This window comes from Rhinichthys klamathensis, unplaced genomic scaffold (assembly GCF_029890125.1).
Source record: "Rhinichthys klamathensis goyatoka isolate OS25496 unplaced genomic scaffold, OSU_Roscu_1.1 h1tg000208l_1, whole genome shotgun sequence".
Lineage (NCBI taxonomy): Eukaryota > Metazoa > Chordata > Actinopteri > Cypriniformes > Leuciscidae > Rhinichthys > Rhinichthys klamathensis.
The window spans coordinates 186,987-208,462 of record NW_026606733.1 but is presented as its reverse complement, the minus strand read 5'-3'; the positions used below and the strand labels follow the sequence as shown (position 1 = coordinate 208,462).

The window sequence follows — 21,476 nt, the reverse complement described above, 5'->3', positions numbered from 1 at the left end:
GGTATTCCTTAGTACTTTTTTTAGGTGCATTCAATCCCTAAAAACTGCCGTCTAAATAGACAAACAGCCACTGACTCAACATTGACAATAAATGATCCTCTGAATGACCTTATTTCTTAATCTATTTTCTAGTTTGAATTGACAGCACAAGCTCGTCAGGGGAGCGAAAACAAACACTCTCTCTGTTTTCTCTCACACAAACATACACAACCTGGGTGATTAACCTAATCTTAAAATCTCCTCTTTCTGTCCCCTTAACTTTTAACCACTTCCGTCCCATTTTCCCTTAAAAAGATGCCTAATCGTAATCATATGTTTGCACGATGCCTTTTTCTACACCCTGCATAGGCCGAGCACGCGCGCTCACAGAAACGCACGCGCGCGCTTCATTAAAGCGAGCTCAGCTGCAGTCAGTTCTATTCAAGTTTCTCCGGTGGACTGAAGGATGAACTTGGCTCTTCTCTATAAAGGTCTTTTTGAAGATTGAAAACTGCTATTCATCCACGTTACACATACTTTTCGACTAGTTTAAGTATTGCCTACGTCGTATTTTAGAACAGCAAAATATTCTTTATGGAATTAACTGTGTGGACGGATTCCTTCCTGGAATGTTTTGGCTCACAAAATGTTTCGTTTTGTCTATGTTTTGTTATTTATTTTCGCTCCAGGTAAGAATATAATTTCATTTATAGACGAGGAGATATTTAAATGCTAGACATATTTAGCCTAACTTATGTTTAAAATGTATCAATTAGCAATATTTTATATTCTTTAAAAAAACTATTTTATATATTATATCCCTACGAAAAATGTACCATGGTAACCTTCAAATTCACTATAGTAGCCTACTGAACCATCTATAGTGCTAGAATCAGATGTTAATACTGTGACTTTGAAATATGGTGCTGAAATTCATGGCCTAACTTTTAAATAAAAACATGTAATGCTAAATTATTGAAGATGATAATGATGTTTCTCTGTAGGTAACACCTTGTTAAACTTGAGGCAAGACTGTGGCGGTAAAATTCTTGGAGAGAGGAGCGGCTCAATCCGGTACTCTTTACACCCAGACAGCCTTTTATTTAACAGAATAACCAACGAAAGCACAGAAAAACTGTCGGATGTTTCCTGCACTTGGATTATTGATGCACATAAAAACCAAACTGTTTGGATAGATGTCATTTCTGTTGGGAAAGGTGCTATTGGGATTCGGTTTGGAAATGGGGATACACTGATTTATGAAAAAGAGGAGCGGGCGTTATTCTCTGGCACTGGGAGAACCATCATTGAATGGAGTTTGAGAAGGACTGACAAACCATTTGCCACATTACATCTGAGTAAGTGTAATGAAGTCACTTACACAGTATGATGATGTTTTTAGACATGGTAGCCCACTTAAATATGTTTTCTGGACACATATCATGCCAATTCCAAGTATCAAAAGTTTGTACCTGTACATGTTATTCTACCATAGATTGCCATGTAAATACCATAGTACATGAATTCCATGGTAAATTTAAAAGTACCATAGTATTACCATCACTATACCATGATACCGCAACAGTACTTTTTTGTAAGGACATGGTACAGTAACTTTTTGGTAAGGGGTACCACGGTATGTCCAAAAAACTATGGAAGGACCATGATACTTTTTGTACACATATAATCTGCTAATCTTGTAAACACATCAGAAAAGAAACTTAAGTCATATAAGAAATATAAGTTTCTTATATGCTGATGTATCTTGTCAGGGTTCATCAATAAAATACTATCATTCAAAAAAATTGGGGTCAGCCAGATTATTATTTTTTTAGAGAAATGAATACATGTATTCAGCAAGGATGCATTCATTTATCAAAAGTCACAGTAACGTTTCAATTAATTTCGAATAACTGCTGTTTCTTTTAAACCTTTTACTCATCAAATAATTCTGAAAAATATCATTGTTTTCACAAAAATATTAAGCAGCCTCACCTGTTTTCAACATTGATAATATAATACAAAACATTTCTTGAGCACCGATCAGCATTAAAATAATTTCTGGAGGATCATGTGACACAGTAGTGTATGTGAAAAGTATAAAAAAAATACCCAGTGAGAAGGTCGTGGTTTGTTTGTTTATTTCCCTTAATTTTAGAATCTTGTGTCTTGAATAATCTCATAATTCCTGTTTCCATTCATCTCTGTGTTATTTTTTTCTCAGGATGGAACACGTCAGAGATCAGTCACACTCTTTCTTTGATTCCTTACACCCACTTTGACGCCGACCCAGTGTCTCCCTCTCCAAGTGGCTCAAATGATGTAACCTACACCCCAGACATTCCAGTGAGCAGCAATGCAGCCCCCAAAACACACACTCTCAGGGGCGAGAATATACGGCAGGGCGGAGGTGTGTCTGACCTGGCCGATAAGCACAGACCCCTCTTTCCGCAGGAAATCACCAACAATGGACAGGAAACGGCTGGACCCTGGATCTCCGACCTCACACTCGCTGGCACACATTCTTATTTTGATACGCACACCAACTCTGCCCTTGACACACACATGAACACGCTCATCGGGTCGTCCCATGAACCTTCTTTGGCTCCCACTGAAATACAATCACCATTGCTGTCTGTCCAAACTACAGCCACAGAGGCAACTGATGTTGCGACAAAAACAAGTGCACTTTTAGCCACCACTGATGTTGCACACACTGAATTGCATAGAGGAAGTTCACACTCACTGCATACATATACACATGCATTTACCACAATTCAGTCCAAAATGGCTAAAAGAGGTCATCCAAGTTCAATGTTTCTGACTTCCAGCTTTATTACAGCAAGTCCACGAAACATTCAGCCATTCGACAAAACTTCTAAACATAAAGACTTCCTTAGTGACACTGTTAACAAGGCTAAAGCTACAACAGTGACGGTCCCAAAAAAGGATGTGTTTACAATATCAGAGAACGTTGGAACGAGTCAATTTCATGCAACTTTTTGGAGTTCGAACACAGTCACAGATGACGACCAGCCTAATGCATCGGAAATGGACAGGACAGATCGCTCTCCAAGGTCAACTAATCAAAATCAAACAATCTACGATGATTCAGTACTCACTCGTATTACGCCTGCTACTGTATCAAAGTTTCCAAACGTTAATCAAACCAACCCATTAGCATTTTCTGATAGCGACACAACTGAATACTTAGGTTACTCCACATCTCCAAGTGGAATAAGTGAGCCGACAATAAATCTTACCACTCAGAATGAGCCAACAACCTCAAGAGAGTTCATGCATACTTCACGAAACACACTTGCAACTCCAACTTTAACTTCTTCGGAAGCATCAACCACTCGCATCTCACACACCATCCAAAGTCAGCACAATACAAGTTCCCAAGAAACCAGTTCCGCATCTGCATCAACGTCTGATCTGACAGCACACAACAATAACCAAATCAGTGCCTTCACCACTTTTCCAACTACCATCCCTCCAAACCTGACTCCTACGAAAAGTCCTAGTACACCAGAAGAGGAGGAGGGTCAGTCACCATCTGGAAGTGATTGTCTCGGTCGTGCATGCACCTCGTATTTGCCATCTACAGTACGAGGAGAACAAGAAAGCCCCATTACGAACCCTCCATCAGTCTCTTTGTCGAGTTCAGCAAGTCCTCAGGTTAGTCCTAACGTGACATCTGACCTCATGGTTGAAGATAGCACTACATATTTGAGATTTGAGAACCACACAGATGTAGAGGAACCTGAAGTGTCCCCATCACAAGTCCAGAATACCAACACAAAATCAAGTGTGCATACTGAATTCCCTATATACACGTTTACAACTCAGTATTCAACTCCATCTTCTGAAAACACACAGAGCAATGTGGGATTTTCTGATGCAACTGATATCAACAAGATGAGTAGTGGTCCAACAGTAGGTGGAAGTCATTTGAGTCCTACTCAGACTAGTGCGACAAGTTCGAAGACAACACTTGGATTATCGGCATTTAATGACATTCATAATGGATCAACAAAAAACACTAATGGATTTACTCCCCACACTACCATACCATTGAGTACTTCATCATCTGACATCACAGCTCCCTACATCTCTCAGGTCAGTACAGCTGATCCTGTCTTTCAGACAAGCCCACCTGTTAGTACGACTACTACACATTGGGAAACCAGTCAGACCTCTGCGGTTCACCCACCTTCGATAACTACACATGCCACATCCACAGTCCATACGCACATTCCAGTGCCTCAACCCAGCACTGTCAGACCTCCCCAACATATGACCACAAGCTCTTATCTTATTCAAACAAAAGCACACACAGTATCTACTCAAGCAGTCACCCAAACATCTCAGATCATTTCTACTGCATCCAGCTTTGACAGGAAGTGGCCACACGGACGGCATTATTTCATAGTGGAGGACCAGCCAGCTATCATCAAGGGTGAGTAACATTTCCGTCAATTTTGCTTTCTCCAAGACTCCTAATTTATCATTTTTCCACATTTCTGAGTGAAAAGGGATCTTTTTTTGTTTTAATGAAAAACATTTGTTGTTCTGTTTTTCAGAGAAAACATTTCAAGTACTCTTACAAATCATCCTGGAAGGGGATTATGTCCCTAGTCTGAGACTGCTTGAGGTGAAACCATTTGAATTACTTTATATACACTACTGTTATACACTACTACAAAAGTTTGGTATTTATTTTTTTAAAGAAGGCTGCATTTATTTGATTCATTCATTCATTCACCCTCATTTATAAAGCGCTTCGAATTGTTTCAAAGGAGCTTTACAGTAATTAAACTTAAGTTAATTAAATTAAATTAAGTATTTCTTAACAGAAATTTCCGTAACAGATTGTTTAGGCTTTACAACAGCATTAGGATAAAGTTATTGTCCAGCTAAAGTTAGTTTTGATTGATTCACTTTGGTGCGAAGATCATTAGTCATTAACTTAGGGGCCGCTAACACGACACCGTTCTAACAGAAAAACTCTTAACGCGCTCCGGCCGCCAATCCGCACAAAACAGTGCCTGGTGTCTCGAGAACGCACTCCCTGTAATAGGTTCGAAGGTGCAAACGATTATCAAAAAACGATTTGATCAAAAATACAGTAAAAACAGTAATATATAAGAAATATACCGTGTTATGTTATAATATCCAGACTGCAGTGTTACATGATCCTTCAGAAATCATTCTAATCTGCTGATTTGGTGCTCATGTTGAAAACAGTTGTGCTTAATATTTTTGTGGAAACCTTGGTAGGATTCTTTGAGGAATAGAATGTTCAAAAGAACAGAATTTGAGTATTGAAATATAGATGTTTTTGAAACATTATAAATGTCTTTACTGTCTGTTTTGATCAAGGGAATGCATTTTTTCTGAATTTTATTTAAAAAACAAATGTCTTATTAACCTCAAACTTTTGAACGGGAAGCACATTCATGTCAGAGCCAGAGGATGGTTGATGTCATTTGATTGGCATTGCAATAATGTTTGGTAATCATCCACTCCTGCAGGTGGAGACATTTCTTCAGAGACTTTCTGGATTTAAGAATCAACATGTGACCTGGCACAGGTAAAAAGCTTTACTGGGCTGTAATTGCAGCTCATTTGTTTAGAGATGTGCATTGAAGTCACTGTGAGTAAGCTGAGTGACTAGATTTGACTGTAATTATTGATTAAACTTTTCATTCAGTGAGTCTTTGACAAGAAGTTGTTAATGTAAATGAACAACAATTAATTTTCTTTTTAATGTAATTTGAGTGATTTGACTGATTGTCTAAACTTTAAGAGGCCGTTTACACAACACCGTTTTCAACAAAAAGGTTTGTATGCGTTTTGGCTGTTCATTTACACGACAACAGCGTTTTGGGGGCCTGAAAACGGATTTCAAAGTGCAAGTTTTTGAAAACGATACCGCTATTGTCTCCGTGTAAACTACAAAAACACGAATTTGTGAAACCAACAATGTCAGCGATCTATATTACACATTCAGTGTTTCTTTACAAAGTGACATCGCCAACTAACTGGCCTAGCATGAATAACACAGCGGTTTTAGTCGTTTTTTGCGATCCTTGTGAACATATGAAGGTATTTTTGGTGCAAAACAACTGAACGCCTGTGACAGTGGAATTTATAGTTGTAGAGAATAGCCACACATGTGTATCAGTAAATGTGAAGTCACAGAGATCAATTTTTTAAGAGTTGCACACTTGTAGACTTTTTTTTATCTTCCACAAACACAACACAACAGTTACACCTTCTCAAATTCTTCATTGCAGGTGCACAAATCCTATTCTACAAATCACAAATTAAGAAACTCGTACGCTCACATTTTTGCTACAGTTGCTGCAGTGAATATGGTGCAAAACGCATTTACACACCCGCATCAAAAAATGTGAAGTCACAGAGAACTTTTGCTCATCTGCAAATCAGTATGTGAATTCATCCAATGAGAGTTGCACACTTGTAGAATCTTTTCTCACAAAGGTCTTGTATATTTGTCTAGCACAAACACAAGTACATAACTACAGCTGCTTGAATCTGCTGCGACGAATCATAAGCTCAGTTTTTCACTTTCAAGTGACAAGTTTCGTACGCTCCGCCTTTTGCACCAAGTGCACCGTGAAATGTGGTGCAAAAGTGAGTTGTGCATCTGTAGAGGCAGTGGGCGGAGCCTACATTAATATCAATGAGTTTCCCGGGCATGCGCGTGCAACTGCTCATTCTAGTTCACGCTCCTCGTTTCTCAGCAGGTTTAATGGATTATTTCAATTAGTGGCTTATCATATTCCGTAAAATAATGTTGTGTTTTTCCCCCTCATTTACAGTAACCTAATTGTATCAAATGTAATTTATCCACTTTTGTCCATACAATTTTGTTTAATCCAAATTGTACATATGTATTAAAGCAACACATTTATGCTTGTGTTTGGTCTTAATGATTTGGCTTATTTAAATGAACAAGATTTTAAGAACAATCACACCAGGATATATTATAGCTATATATATATTTTAAAGTGTTAGCCAACGGAACGGATACATTTATGAGGGTTTATTTAATTTATTGCAATCAACAAATGATAACAATTAGTAAAAGCCACATTTTAAAAGCTTCGCAAGGTGCAATTTATACGAAGAGTTGAAGTTTGCTGTACTTTATGCCTACACGAAGTGAATGCCAGCAATCATTCAGTCAGTGACGAATAAATAAAAACATGAACTTAACGAAACGATACACAATTGCAGTTTAAGTTCGCGCTGAAACTATATTTACCTTTTTTGAAATAATCCATTAAACCTGCTGAGAAACGAGGAGCGTGAACTAGAATGAGCAGTTGCACGCGCATGCCCGGGAAACTCATTGATATTAATGTAGGCTCCGCCCACTGCCTCTACAGATGCACAACTCACTTTTGCACCACATTTCACGGTGCACTTGGTGCAAAAGGCGGAGTGTACGAAACTTGTCACTTGAAAGTGAAAAACAGAGCTTGTGATTCGTCGCAGCAGATTCAAGCAGCTGTAGTTATGTACTTGTGTTTGTGCTAGAAAAATATACAAGACCTTTGTGAGAAAAGATTCTACAAGTGTGCAACTCTCATTGGATGAATTCACATACTGATTTGCAGATGAGCAAAAGTTCTCTGTGACTTCACATTTTTTGATGCGGGTGTGTAAATGCGTTTTGCACCATATTCACTGCAGCAACTGTAGCAAAAATGTGAGCGTACGAGTTTCTTAATTTGTGATTTGTAGAATAGGATTTGTGCACCTGCAATGAAGAATTTGAGAAGGTGTAACTGTTGTGTTGTGTTTGTGGAAGATAAAAAAAAGTCTACAAGTGTGCAACTCTTAAAAAATTGATCTCTGTGACTTCACATTTACTGATACACATGTGTGGCTATTCTCTACAACTATAAATTCCACTGTCACAGGCGTTCAGTTGTTTTGCACCAAAAATACCTTCTGTTTTGACAATGGTGTCGTCTGTATGTGAAAAATGCAAAGGAAATGCTTTTCCATTTTAAGTACATTGTTGTCGTGTAAACGTTCCCTAAATATATGTAACTCCTATAGGATCATAATTAAACTGCAAGTGTTCATGGGATTGTGATAGAAATGCCAATGCAAAACGATGCTAAATAAAACCATAATTTTTTTATAAAACAGAATATATTATTAAATATACATTGTGTTATTAGGATATGTAAAATATAATATTATTAAATATGAATTATTAAAACAATCAAAATACAATACCTATTTTAGGTTTAAAATCTCAGGGAGTTAGTAAAGTATTTAATTTAAGTCACAGTGGTTCAGCAGACAAAAAGATTGTAAAAACCTGATCTTAAATATCGGTGGATGATGACTTGTTAATGAAGTGCTTTTGATTGACTCTGTCATGGGTGTTTTCATCAGTGGTCCAGTTCTGCAAACAGTAGTTCAATTCCAAACAGTGGAAGCGCTCTCCTGGCTGGGAAGGGTGGAGTCTCTATTACAGGAGGCGGGGTTAAACCCACTACCGAAGAAAGGAATATTTGTGGGAGGAGTTAGAGTGAAAAATATTACTGTGGGAGGTGAGTGTTGAACAACTAGATCTTTACCAGTTACTTTTTTTTTTTAATACCTCTAGCATTTATTTGTATCTTTTGGAGCCCTTATGGGAGCATGGTGGTTAAAAAAACATAGATGAAATATAAGATAGATGAAAAAAATATTTTGAATGCTTTTAGCTTTTGCTCGCAAAACATTTGCTTTCTTTTGCATAACATTTTTGTCACTTTGCATTTGCTCTAAAAATCACTGAAATATAGTTTGTTCCTTCCACCTCATATTATTTCCGCAAAGTTTCACTGGGGAATGCGATACTTTTTCAAGAGAATACAAAAGCATTGGAATATAATTTCCCCTCCCGTTTCATTACCATCACCATGTCCCTTTAGGGGCTCCATAGTATCTCAAACACTCATGCCACCTTTCATTTTTCTTTGTTTCTTTCTTTCTCAGGTTTGCAGACAGATGTTTGTGAATGGTTGTTTGAATGTCCATCTGGGTTCCAGTGTGTTTCTTCGAAGAGTAATACCACATGTACATCTGTGTGCCACTCTGAATACTGTAAACATCAGGGCATCTGTGTCCATCGCCTCGGGCAACAGCCTATGTGCCAGTAAGTTGCATGTACAGTTACAGTACCTACAGTGTAGTTTGACTTGCGGCATAAAATCTGGTCCTCATTGCAGGTCAAGATCTTCCCATTTATCAAGGAAGAAACCTTCCGATGGATGCATATACCTTTTAAATGCACCTTTCCAGGAGAACTAATTAAATATACTTGCTGAAGTGACCTGCAGGTTTGACTAAACTCTGTCTTTCTGCAGGTGTCCTGTTGGGGAGGATTACTGGTTTATGGGGCAGCGCTGTGACCTCCACATGACCCGACCGCGTTTGGTGGGCGTCTGTTTTGGGGTACTGGTCGCTGTCACTACAGTCATGGCTCTTCTGTCTTATCTCGCAGTGCGCCGTTTTAAAAGCAAGCTTATGCAAGCCAAAGTGGAACAAACACGCAGCAGGTATCACATGTGCAATCATTTTAAAAACACACGCTCACTCCCATAAAGTCATCTGTTGTAGCCTGGTTTTGTTATTGGAAATAGTTTGCAGGAAATCATTGGCTAGTTAAAACAAACCATAGGTTGAGATAGCACCACTGAAAGTGACACAGGGAGGGACGGGGTCAAGTGAACACACACAGACACTCTTAAATGTGAATTTTAAATATACTTCTGTCTTCTGTATGTGTGGATACAGTTATCGCAGATTCAATCACTTTGATGAGCTTTCGGCTCGTTTTTGGGGAAGGTCCTGGCCAGGCTCTGAGGACTCGTTGGATAACCCTGCCTTCACCCGCTCAGATGAATTACTACATCTGAGGGCACTTGATCGTACCTGCTGTTACCACGATGACACTCTTTCTGTTGTATCCACATACCACGGAAGTGGAACACACCTCAACACCATATATCCTAATGGGTACCGTACGATTATTTGCATATTATTGTATAAACAATGTTTTACCATTGGTTTTTGGACATGGTGCCATGGTAATACGATGGTAATCTTGAAAATACACTGTCAATATCATTCATGGTACACTACTGCTCAAAAATTTGGGGCTGGTAAGATTTTGCAGCATCATTACTCCAGTCATCAGTGTCACATGATACTTCTGAAATTAATTTAATATTTAGTTCTTAAGAATATTTAATATTTAGTGCTTAATATTTTTGTGAAAAGCACGATACATTTTTTTTCCAGGATGCTTCGATGAATGGAAAGTTGAAAAGAACAGCATTTATTTGAAATAGGAATCTTTTGTCACATTATAAATGTCTTTACTGTCACTTTTGATCAATTTAATGAGCCCTTGCTGAATAAAATGATACATTTCTTTCAACAAACCCCTCAAATATTTGATCAGTAGTGAATATTCCAAAGTACCATATTACATAAATAGAGTAGGTTGTTTACTTGATTTTTCTATGCATGTTTGGGCTTACAGTTCTCAGTATGGTTGGGATGTCAGCAACTGCAGCTTGGCGGATGGTGTGATGGATTCTGGGAAGGCTAGTGACCTGTCGGTGTGTAGCTGGCCGATCGAGCCGATTCAATGGACGCCATTCCCTTTACTGCAGCAGCTCACCAGGAATACAACTACGGTAAGACACAAATACAGATTATATATCCATATTGTTGTAATTGAATGACACAAAACTGTGCTGATTATCCAGGTGAAAGCGTCTCGTCCTCGCTCCTACTGTGAAGGAATGGAACTTGTAGATTTAGAGAAGAGCTGGACAGCTTAATGGAGATTCAGAAAAACAGTACAACTTCTGGCCAAGTGTGAGAATATTTCATCTGTGTGAGAATATTTGAACTGTTTAAGGAACACCATTGTTGTACCATATAGATCCATCTTAATAAAATCTCTTTAAACTAAAAAAAAAGAGAGTTTTTAAAATTTGATCTGCTTCCAGTGTACTCTGCAAAATGTACACTACCGTTGGGGTCAGTAAGGTTTTTTCATACTTTTTTATTTATCAAGGACACATTCAATTGTTCTTTTGAACTTTATAATGAATCAGTTTCCACAAAAAAATTAAGCAGGACAATTGTTTTTCACATTGAAAATAAATGTTTCTTGAGCAGCAAATCAGCATATTAGAACGATTTCTGAAGGATAGTGTGACACTGGAGACTGGAATAATGATGCTGAAAATTCAGCTTTGCATCACAGGAATAAATTACAGCTTAAATGTATTACAACAGAAAACAGTTCTTTTAAATTGTACTAATATTTCACAATATAGCTGTTTTTACTGTATTTTTGATCAAATAAATGGAGCATTGTTGAGCATTAGAGAATTCTTTAAATCCCACCAACCCCAAATTTTTGTGAGGTAGTGTACATGAACTTTTTGTAAGTGCTAATTGAAATAAAATGCGGTACTTTTTCATTGTTTTTCATATAAAGACTAAAATCTTTAAACAAAAATTCGTTTTTGAGAATATTTTGCAACACTTCCACTCTGCCTTCCAATGTGTGACAACAACCCTGGAGTTAGAGAACCCAGATATGTCAAATGACTGAGGCAGTGAGACGCTTCTACGTTTTCCGATTGGCTAATATGCAAAAACATGGGTTCAAGGTTCAGTCATAGTCATGTGTGACCCAGGCCAGACACTGACTAATGTCACCATCCTGTTCTGTCCTCATTGAGTCTAAAATCAATCCACTTAAACCCTGTTGCTCCAGGCCATCTGTCCTATCAATTGTGTTGTCAGTTAGTATAAAATTGTCTGTTAAATCACCCAATCCAATAGACTCACATAAAATGTACACCAAAGTCCGAATGTAATTTGCTAGTATACTGCACTGAGAATTTCTCTTGAACAGTTACCAAACACTAGCATGTACATTATCCGCTTAAAAGTTCTAGTTTGTGTTTTATGATTTAAAACATCATTACATTAAATTTACTGGATTGATTTTACGATACGGATCTAGAAATGGTGGATGAACCAATACTGTGAGTGTCTATTTTTGACATGACAGATGCACTTTACTGCTCATGTGGCCATTGTGAGTATTGCATCTGAAAAAACATCCAAGGACAAGGTACGGCATGTTCACTTCTGCATAAAGACAGCAGAAGGTCAATAAACAGCACCAATGAATTGCCTCCATAATTTAGTACATAAAGCTAAACGCAAATAATATGTAATAGCTAGCTTCACTCAGATCTTTCATATCGCTTTTCAAATAGCAGCAACATTTCATTTCACACTGGAGTTGTTCTTCTTGTCGCATTGCCACTTTGAGACACATATGAGGGCTCTTTTACAGCACTTTGCATGTGTGCAATGTCATTCCCAGAATTGTGCGCGTGCACTGGGCTTTTACTGGGATTTACTGAGTTGGGCTTATAGTTCTGCGACAGCATGACTCCATTTTCCGGCTTGACTGAATTCTGTCCGTGTGAATTTGCTAACACAAACCCTTTCTCGGTGCTCAGCGAGTTCTGTATGTGCGGAACCCCTCTTTCCGATTTCACAGAGTTCTGGCGATTTGCAAAGTTGTTATTAGCAATGACGGAGTTGTGAAAATGTGCAAAACCATGGCCAGTGCTGAGGGAGTTGTGCGCGTGAGTAGCTGTGGGTGCAAGCCCGCGTCCCAGGGCGTACAGCCCGAGGTCGTTCCCTTGACGGGCAGGGGAGGGTTCGCGAGACCGGGAGTCAGACGAGCGGTTTGGACCCTGCCTCCAGCGGTAGCGGGAACGGTAGCTGTTCGAGCGGTGATGCGTGCTGGTTTGGAGTGTGCGATGCGAACGCGCTCTCAACACACGGTGCGTATCGATGAACAGGTGCACGGTCAGGACCCCCACAGTCTCAGCTATGATGAAGGAAAGAGCGCCGCAGTAGAAGCTCCAGCCGTACCAGTGACTGCGCTTGGACTCGCTCTGGTTGGGGTCGCCAGCGTTGGACGAGATGTACACGATAATGCCAATGATGTTGCTGAGACCTGAAAGAAACGCATGCGATCAGTTGTCCTGCTTTTTCTGCAATCCACGTCGGTGGACTGTTTCAAAATGAGTTATAAATTGGGGACATATTTGTTAAAAAATGTGCCTAGAAGTAAGCTAAATGTCCGTAGAAGTTATCATGTTAGGATGATTAAAGGGGCCCTTATCAGAGAGGGGGTACTGATCCACAGAGGGGGACCCCAAATCAAATCATGCCTCGGTAAATCATAGCTAATCATAAAGAGTAGAAATTATGAGATAAGTCAAAATTGTGGGAAAAATAAGTCATAATTATGAAATGAAAAGTAAAGTTATAATTGACATCAAATGTTTATGACATAATTACGTTTTATCATTGTTTAACTTTTTGCCATAAGTGGTTTTGTCACTGACCTTTGTCACCAAAGCCATATTTGACTTTTTATCTCATAATTTCTACTCTTTATGCCATTATTAGGACTTTTGTCATAATTCACCCTTCTCTATGAGTTTGATTGACAGGCGATCTCACCAACCATATCTGCGAATCTGCCATTTTGTCCAACAAACAAATCAGACTGGACAGTTAGTAGATTAACGTCGGTTAACATGAACTTGAAAAATGGTGTGTATTGACTTCTTTCCGCGGTTGAAATAACATAACTTCTGATGTTCGTGCTATAACTAGTAGGACGAGATTATCGCTCACGTGCTGCTTGAACTGAGACGTTACAGCAATCAGTCACGGCACAAAGAGCAACAAAATGGTATTTATTGTTTGAAATTTCTTAAAAAATTTAAACATTTGAAAGCTAAGATTTTGTTTCATACCAAAAGTAACTCTGTCTTGTCTGTCGACGCGTTGTCAGTGTCCTCTGCTCCGCGATATAGTTTTCACTGTGTGAGAACATGATATGTATGGAGGACCAACTCTACCATATTTAAAAATAAATACAGAAATAAATAAATGCTCAATAAATAAATAAGCATACAATTAATTGCCCCAAAAAATACAATAAACAAATAAATGTAGGTAGAAATTAAATTATACAGTGAGACATAAATGTATATATCTCTTTTAATTAGCTTCTTTATTTATTCACCTTTGTAATAAATACCTTATTTATTTATTGTCCGTTATAATCTTCAACTTTATTTATTAATTACTTATTTTTTTAAGTATTTATTTATGTGCATGTTATAATATTTTTGTCTGTTTTATTCTTCCTTTGTATTTTTTTACCCTATTTATTTCTTCAATGCTATTTATTTCTGCCTGTCGTTTTTACATTTCTGTATGCATTTCTGCCTCATTATGCAAATGAGGAGGGGCTGTGTCTTAAGAGCCTAAGTCCCGCCCCTCCGCTTCCGGCTCATGGGACCTTATTTCGGAAAAAATATGTATGGTCAATGGCGAGAGACAACTTATCTTTTTTATTCCGTCTGAACTGTGCCCTGAATTACACATATGATGTTTGTCAATTTAAAAGATAATTATGAAAGTCAAGAAAGTCGCAGTTTGTCATAAAACAGAAGAGTAACATTTAGTTTTATGTGGAAATCGCTCAATTAACTACATCTCCCGGGAGGCGAAACAACGAGCGAGATCCGTTGCTCGTGTGTGTGCAGTCTGGTACAAAACACTCCGGCATGACGGCGTAACGTGACGATTATAACGTAAGACTATAGACGAAATGACAGACGTTAGCTTCATTAAAGTTAGCTTTATTCATTGAAAGAAAATGTGCGCCGTTTGGGTTTGTAGTCTTTTTAATTACGTATTTTCACAGTCTTATACCTCAACAGTTTTACAGCAAACTGCGACTTTCTTGACTTTAAAATGTATCTTTTAAATTGACAATCAGGGATGAGTTCCCTAATGAATATTAATGAGTCTTCCCCTACCACCCTGCAAAAAAAAAATAATAATAAAATTCGCGGCCGGTGGCATGTAGATTCGACCGATGCAGTAAAATGCTAACCAACCAATGGGCAGAAGTTGACCCCTTAAGACACAGCCCCTCCTCATTTACATAATGAGGCAGAAATGCATACAGAAATGTAAAAACGACAGGCAGAAATAAATAGCATTGAAGAAATAAATAGGGTAAAAAAATACAAAGGAATAATAAAACAGACAAAAATATTATAACATGCACATAAATAAATACTTAAAAAAATAAGTAATTAATAAATAAAGTTGAAGATTATAACGGACAATAAATAAATAATGTAATTATTACAAAGGTGAATAAATAAAGAAGCTAATTAAAAGAGATATATACATTTATGTCTCACTGTATAATTTAATTTCTACCTACATTTATTTGTTTATTGTATTTTTTTGGGCAATTAATTGTATGCTTATTTATTTATTGAGCATTTATTTATTTCTGTATTTATTTTTAAATATGGTAGAGTTGGTCCTCCATAGATATGTGGCGTGAGAGCGCCAAGGATTGTCAGACATACCAACAGTAACTAAGGGGGGCAGGTCTTTGCTAAGGGTCTGTTATGATTTACCATAGCATGATATTTTGTGTAGCATGTGGCAGAAATTAGCTTCCATGTCATTGCCATAAATTTGGTTACAGAGCCACCTACTGGTCAAAGGCTAAAAGGTTACAAATATTGCAAACTCTTAACCTTTCAATGCAATTGGAGTGGATCACCCTGTGATTGCCACATATACAGATATATTCATTTGAAAATAACATCTATGGTGCATACCCATTTAAAGAACTATGTAAAAGTCTGTATATGTGCATGGACATACCAGCTGAAACAAAAAAGATGCCTGCACACAGGATGACGTTGTGTCTGCTCTTGTAGAACTCGCTGGCGGCCACACACACTCCACCAATGAACAGCAGTCCCACACTCATTATAGGGAAAAGACTAGAGGCACGCACAGCACCTACCACACACACACACACAACAGAAATGTATACATAACTGATTGTTCTATTACTGTATATATTGCCATATTATTGCTTTTCACACACAAGTACATTAGTGTCTCTGATCTAAAGTCAGTATTTGTTGTGGGTTACACTTTATTTAAGGTGTCCATGTTACAGTGTAAGTATGCATTTAAGTACTGTGTAATATTAATTAACTACATGTTAGGATTGGGGTTTGGGCTTAGGGTTAGTTGCATGTAATTATGCATATTTTATAGTTATTACTACAGTAACTAAATGTAACGTGTAACAAGGTCACTGTAAAATAAAGTGCTACCTTGTTGTGATGTATCTAAATACCTGGTAATTAAACTGAAAATCAAAAGTCGCTATAAGTTTTCTAACTAATGTAAAATCATAATGACTTAATATGGGATCTCCTTCATACACTGTAGTTTTTTTTACAGTGAATAGGAAAATATCTTCAGAATCCATAATTTTCATATTCCACTTTTAACAGTGACGATAACTCCAGTAACTGGTATTTAATTGGGCACTATAGAGTTTTAAGTGTTATTTGTATTGTATGTTTTTTATTGCATGTGTTTGACCTGTAACTGAATGTCAAGCATTTGCAGATACTCACGTAGTAGATATTCCGCAGCATCTTGTTCATAATCTGCGTCCTCTGAGAAATGATCAATGCTCTTACAAACCCCAATAAACATGCCTGTAAGAAACACACACACACACACACACATCCAGACGCCTTCACAGTCACACATGCGTCAGTTAATGGCCAATGCCATTTTCCACATGGTTGGACTAATGCTATCAAATCATTAATAATATCAATATCCTCCCATCTAATTAGTCATTCTCAAAACACACAGACAGGAAACACTCACATTTTCTCTTTTTCTTATAGTGTCATTCCACATATCAAATATCAACTAAGCTGATTAAAGAGGCATTGATTTAAAAAGTGGTCCTCCATTGCTCTTTTTAGTTATGTGCAACAACAAAATCAACAAAGTGGACACCACATGAGGGTACATGTTATTGTGTGAGGTAGATGCCACATATGTTTAGGAGCTGTATTTCTGTTGATGTGTGCATGATTGACATCTGTAGAGAAAGTGTATGGTCTGTGCCAACCATCTTTCATAACTGTCTACTCATCATAAACATCTCATAGCTTTTGCATTTACTCTCGTAAAGTGAACGCTGCCACTTTGATGCCCTTTTAACAGAGTGAACGCTTCATTACACATTCCATTAAAAGAATTGACGTTGAACTGATATAGGTCAGAGAGTAGGGTGTGAGAGATGGGTCGAAACTAGAGGAAGGCGCATTGTGAGAGAAAGTAAAAATAACTAAATCGATAATTAAATAAATAAATCATCCCACGGGAAAGGGGTTTGTTTCGGCTCCAACTTTGATACATTTATAGTCAACCCACTACATGTGGTAAAATGAGAGTCGTGGTAATAAGCGAGAGATGGTATAGGATAATAGATATATAACGGAGAATATTGAATAGTGTTTACTATATTCATGAGTAATCCAAAATACTTCAAAGACAAGCATGATACTAGCATGGAACATGTAAAAAAAAAACATGGTAAAACTGTTGTACCATGAAAAAAGTAGCAAGGTGATTTTTATACTTTTATGTACGAGTGTGAATATTGGTTACACTTTTAAAGTATCTTAGTTACACTGTAATTATTATACATTTAAGTAATATTAAGTAACTATGTACTTACTATAGGGTTAGGATAAGGATTTGGTTTGGTTTAGGGTTAGTTTCATGTAATCATGCATAATTTATAGTTATTACTAACAATAACACTGTAAGTGTTAAACAAAGTGTTACCGAATATTTAAATTATTCAGTACATTCAATTAAATCAACCATTAAATCTCAACCAATCACTGCATGAAGGTTTCATAACATTTCTGTCATTTAATTCATTCATTTGATGAATACCAATTTTTTCCAATACCACAATAACTATAGTGGTATGGTGTTTTAGCTGGAAATGATTATCATGTTAGAAATATTACCTGAACATATCATATTGTAGATATTGTTATCATGTCATCCACATAAACATGCAGTAAAAAGCAGATTTAATGTAAATAATGTGGAAATAATGTACCTTCCATACAGCACTGTCTCCAGAGCCCTGAGTGCGTAAGTACCTCTTCATTCTTTCGGTTCGTGTCATTGTCATTGACGCTCTTGGTTCTGCAGACTCCACGCGAGTACAGCCAGTAGTCGGTGCCCACCGCGATGGTCATCAGGCTGAAGGCCGCGAAAGCCCCCGCCGTGGTGAGGAGCATCTGCACTCCACGGTTACACACCTTCATCCTGCCCGCAGGTGTTCCTCTGGCATCAGTGTACACTTGTGAGGGCCACGACCGGCTTATCCACAAGGAAATTCATTGGTGTTAATGAACTCTCACATGTCAGCGAACATGTCAGTGAAGTTTTGGCACGCGTCCCTCGTGCTGTGTGCTTTTAAGCGTTAAGTGAGAGAGATAATTCGGGTTTATCTCCTTCAAGTAGGTAAATCCTCATTTTGACGCTCCTAACTTACCTTATAGGTCAAAAATTAGCTCCAAGAATAACTTTCTCCCAAAAGTCATTGCGGTGATGTCAGATTTTCTTCGTATTCCCCCAGATAAGTGAAGTTTGCCCATGACTGAACTGTGCGCATTCCCGTGGAACATGCTGAGGTGGTCTCGGTGGAGTTTCTGGTGGGTCTCTGTTCGTGCTTGTGGATGTAAAGCACCGCCTCTTACTTTGCGCTCGATAGTGCAAAGTTACGCAATGTAAAAGAGCATCGTACAATTTAAAGAAGAACATGCACTAGCTAACAAATTAACTTAACCTCATTTTAAAACTGTAATGAGGTGGGACTTTTAATTGCGTATAAGAGGCGACACGTTAAAGGGATACTCCACCCAAAAATGAAAATTCTGTCATCATTTACTCACCCTCAAGTTGTTGAAAACCTGTATGAGTTTCTTTCTTTTGATGGACACAAAGGAAGATATTTTGAAGAACGATTGGAACTTTGGCACCATTGACTTCCACTACAACTGTTTGGTTCCAATCGTTCTTCAAAATATCTTCCTTTGTGTTCAGCAGAAGAAAGAAACTCATACAGGTTTGCAACAACTTGAGGGTGAGTAAATGATGACAGAATTTTCATTTTTGGGTGGAGTATCCCTTTGATTGGTGTAAATTGATGTTTAATTTATTGCTCTTTTACAGACAATTTTTCTAAACAAAAATGTTATATAAATCTTATAAAAAAATATATGAAATCGTCAATGAAATCATATAAAATGATTGTAACAATAATAATAGATTGACACTGCTATTATAACATGATGTGATTTTTATTTTTTTACAGGTATGAGGCCTACATTGTAGCCTATAGGCTATTCTGCTTATGTACAAGTTCTAATGGTCATGATGACTCATGTTGAATGTAACGAACAATAATGTTAAGCCTGACTGTATGTTTCATAATCTACAGTCGCTGCTTTATATAATACTTTTATTCTCAGGAAACTATTTGTTTCCCAATGATGACTTACTACAATGACTGATATATTAAAACCATGGAAACTATATTTTAAAATATATAGAAAATTTAACTCTGTATTTTACAAAAAAAAAAAAAAAAAAAAAAAAAAATTTTTTCAGTATCATGGTGTATACACACACACTGTTGTGAAGATAATGGGTAGACGCTCAGTCTAGGTGCTAGTTCTGGGTTTATCACCAAGTTCACTCAGGTGTGTCGGCCAGAACACCACTTAAGGCCAAATGTTCCAGAGTATGAAATAAAGAGCGGAGAAATAGTTCTGATTCTGTTTCTTTATTCCTCTTTCTTGTGTGAGTGAGTTTGAGGGTGAGTGTAATTCTGAGTGTGGTTTCTATAAAGAGAGAAACAAATTACAAATGAATAAATTAAACATATGCATACACTCATTCCTCTCTAAGCACTAATATACATTACTAAACAAAGCAAACAATAGTCAGAATATAACTATACAGTATATCTCTTAAACTCTAATACTGTAAGCATAATGTAAAGATTCAAACACTTATTATAAAGGATCCTCAGATTTTCTATTATAAGTTAAATTCCCACTAACATAGATAGCACTTACTGTCATCTATGATAATACACTTTATAGCTTCAACTAACTAAACAGCTGGATGGTTTTATTATGAAAAAACCCCGTACTGAATGCTATATTCCATTCGAGCTAGCAAAGCCCTGACTGAGAAACCTCGATAGCGATCCAAATAACAATATTTACCACCACTTATTTCTTATTTTACTCAACCACAAAGTACTGATCAATCCTAACAACAAATATGAAAGTATAAACACATCTAAACACGATATTACATATCGTTAACTCGACGTACTAAAATCAGACGAGTCGAAGCTCGAGCGTGAAATGAACGAACGTGGATATAATTAGCACCACGGTCGCATAGCGACTCCTTAAACTCCTAACTGTTATCCACATCAAATAACAGAAATAACTAGTTTAACAAATAATACAATATCACATATGTACTTACTTTTCTCATTTACGCACACTCTGAAGAAAGGTGCAGCTCACATCTACAATCCGACCGACCGACCGACTGACTGACTATCTCTATCGTACTGCATACTAACTGTGTGACGTCAGATAGTATACAAACCAGCGCGCGCTTCGGCTACCGTTACAAGCACTGAATAAACGGAAGTAAACGTGAAACAAAGCCTAATATGGTCAACTATACAAAATAATAGCAACACTGAAATAACTTTGGGGCCTTTTCTACAGCCGCCCCCGAATGTATGTAATACATTCGCTCATCAATAAAGGCAACAAAGTTCTATGGCTGGGGTGTAGTGGCAGGAGTGGAACCGTTTCCATCTTCTCCAGATGGAAGTGCAGGGAGGACAACCAGTCTGGCAACGTGTGTAGATTCTCTCCTTCACCTTTACATCAGCGGACCTGATGTGCCCGTCAGGGCTGGGATGAGTCTTAACCACTTTCCCAATGGGCCAGAGAGCCCTCGGAAGATGTGGGTCAGCGATCATCACTACCCAGTCCCCTTCAATATCAGCTGGTGTAGCCTGCCACTTCTGGCGAGCTTGCAGGCTCGGCACATAGAGTCGGATGAAACGGGCCCAAAAGTGGTCAGCCAAAACTTGGGAGTGTTTCCAACGGCGGCGACAGATGAGCTCACTTTCGGGGTAGACTACCTGAGGCAACGAACCATCAGGCCGCCCCATAAGAAGAACACTGGGAGTCACTGGATCTGGGTCGCTGGCATCTGAAGACACATAACCCAAGGGCTTACTGTTAAGGATCCCTTCCACCTCAGTAAGTACAGTGCGAAGCACTTCTTCCGGAACAGGTTGAGCACCAACTGTGGCATAGAGTGCACTCTTAACTGAGCGTATCTCCCTCTCCCAC

The 21,476-nt window shown here is 37.9% G+C and overlaps 2 protein-coding genes across 2 annotated transcripts; one reads left to right on the top strand and one right to left on the bottom strand.

The window, feature by feature from the left end:
* The first annotated feature begins 396 nt into the window (after positions 1-396).
* On the top strand, positions 397-10,929 carry si:ch211-14k19.8 (mucin-2). Its single transcript, XM_056263549.1, has 11 exons — positions 397-668; positions 984-1,337; positions 2,204-4,441; positions 4,566-4,636; positions 5,517-5,575; positions 8,425-8,582; positions 9,013-9,172; positions 9,384-9,575; positions 9,814-10,035; positions 10,565-10,721; positions 10,794-10,929. The coding sequence occupies exons 1-11, from the start codon at positions 626-628 to the stop codon at positions 10,866-10,868; spliced, it is 3,729 nt and encodes a 1,242-aa protein (XP_056119524.1). The 5' UTR covers positions 397-625; the 3' UTR covers positions 10,869-10,929.
* Positions 10,930-12,259: 1,330 nt separating this feature from the next.
* Positions 12,260-18,445, bottom strand: cacng3a (calcium channel, voltage-dependent, gamma subunit 3a). Its single transcript, XM_056263556.1, has 4 exons — positions 18,134-18,445; positions 16,614-16,697; positions 15,841-15,981; positions 12,260-13,084 (listed from the first exon to the last, which is right to left on the bottom strand). The coding sequence occupies exons 1-4, from the start codon at positions 18,342-18,344 to the stop codon at positions 12,345-12,347; spliced, it is 1,176 nt and encodes a 391-aa protein (XP_056119531.1). The 5' UTR covers positions 18,345-18,445; the 3' UTR covers positions 12,260-12,344.
* Positions 18,446-21,476: the final 3,031 nt, after the last annotated feature.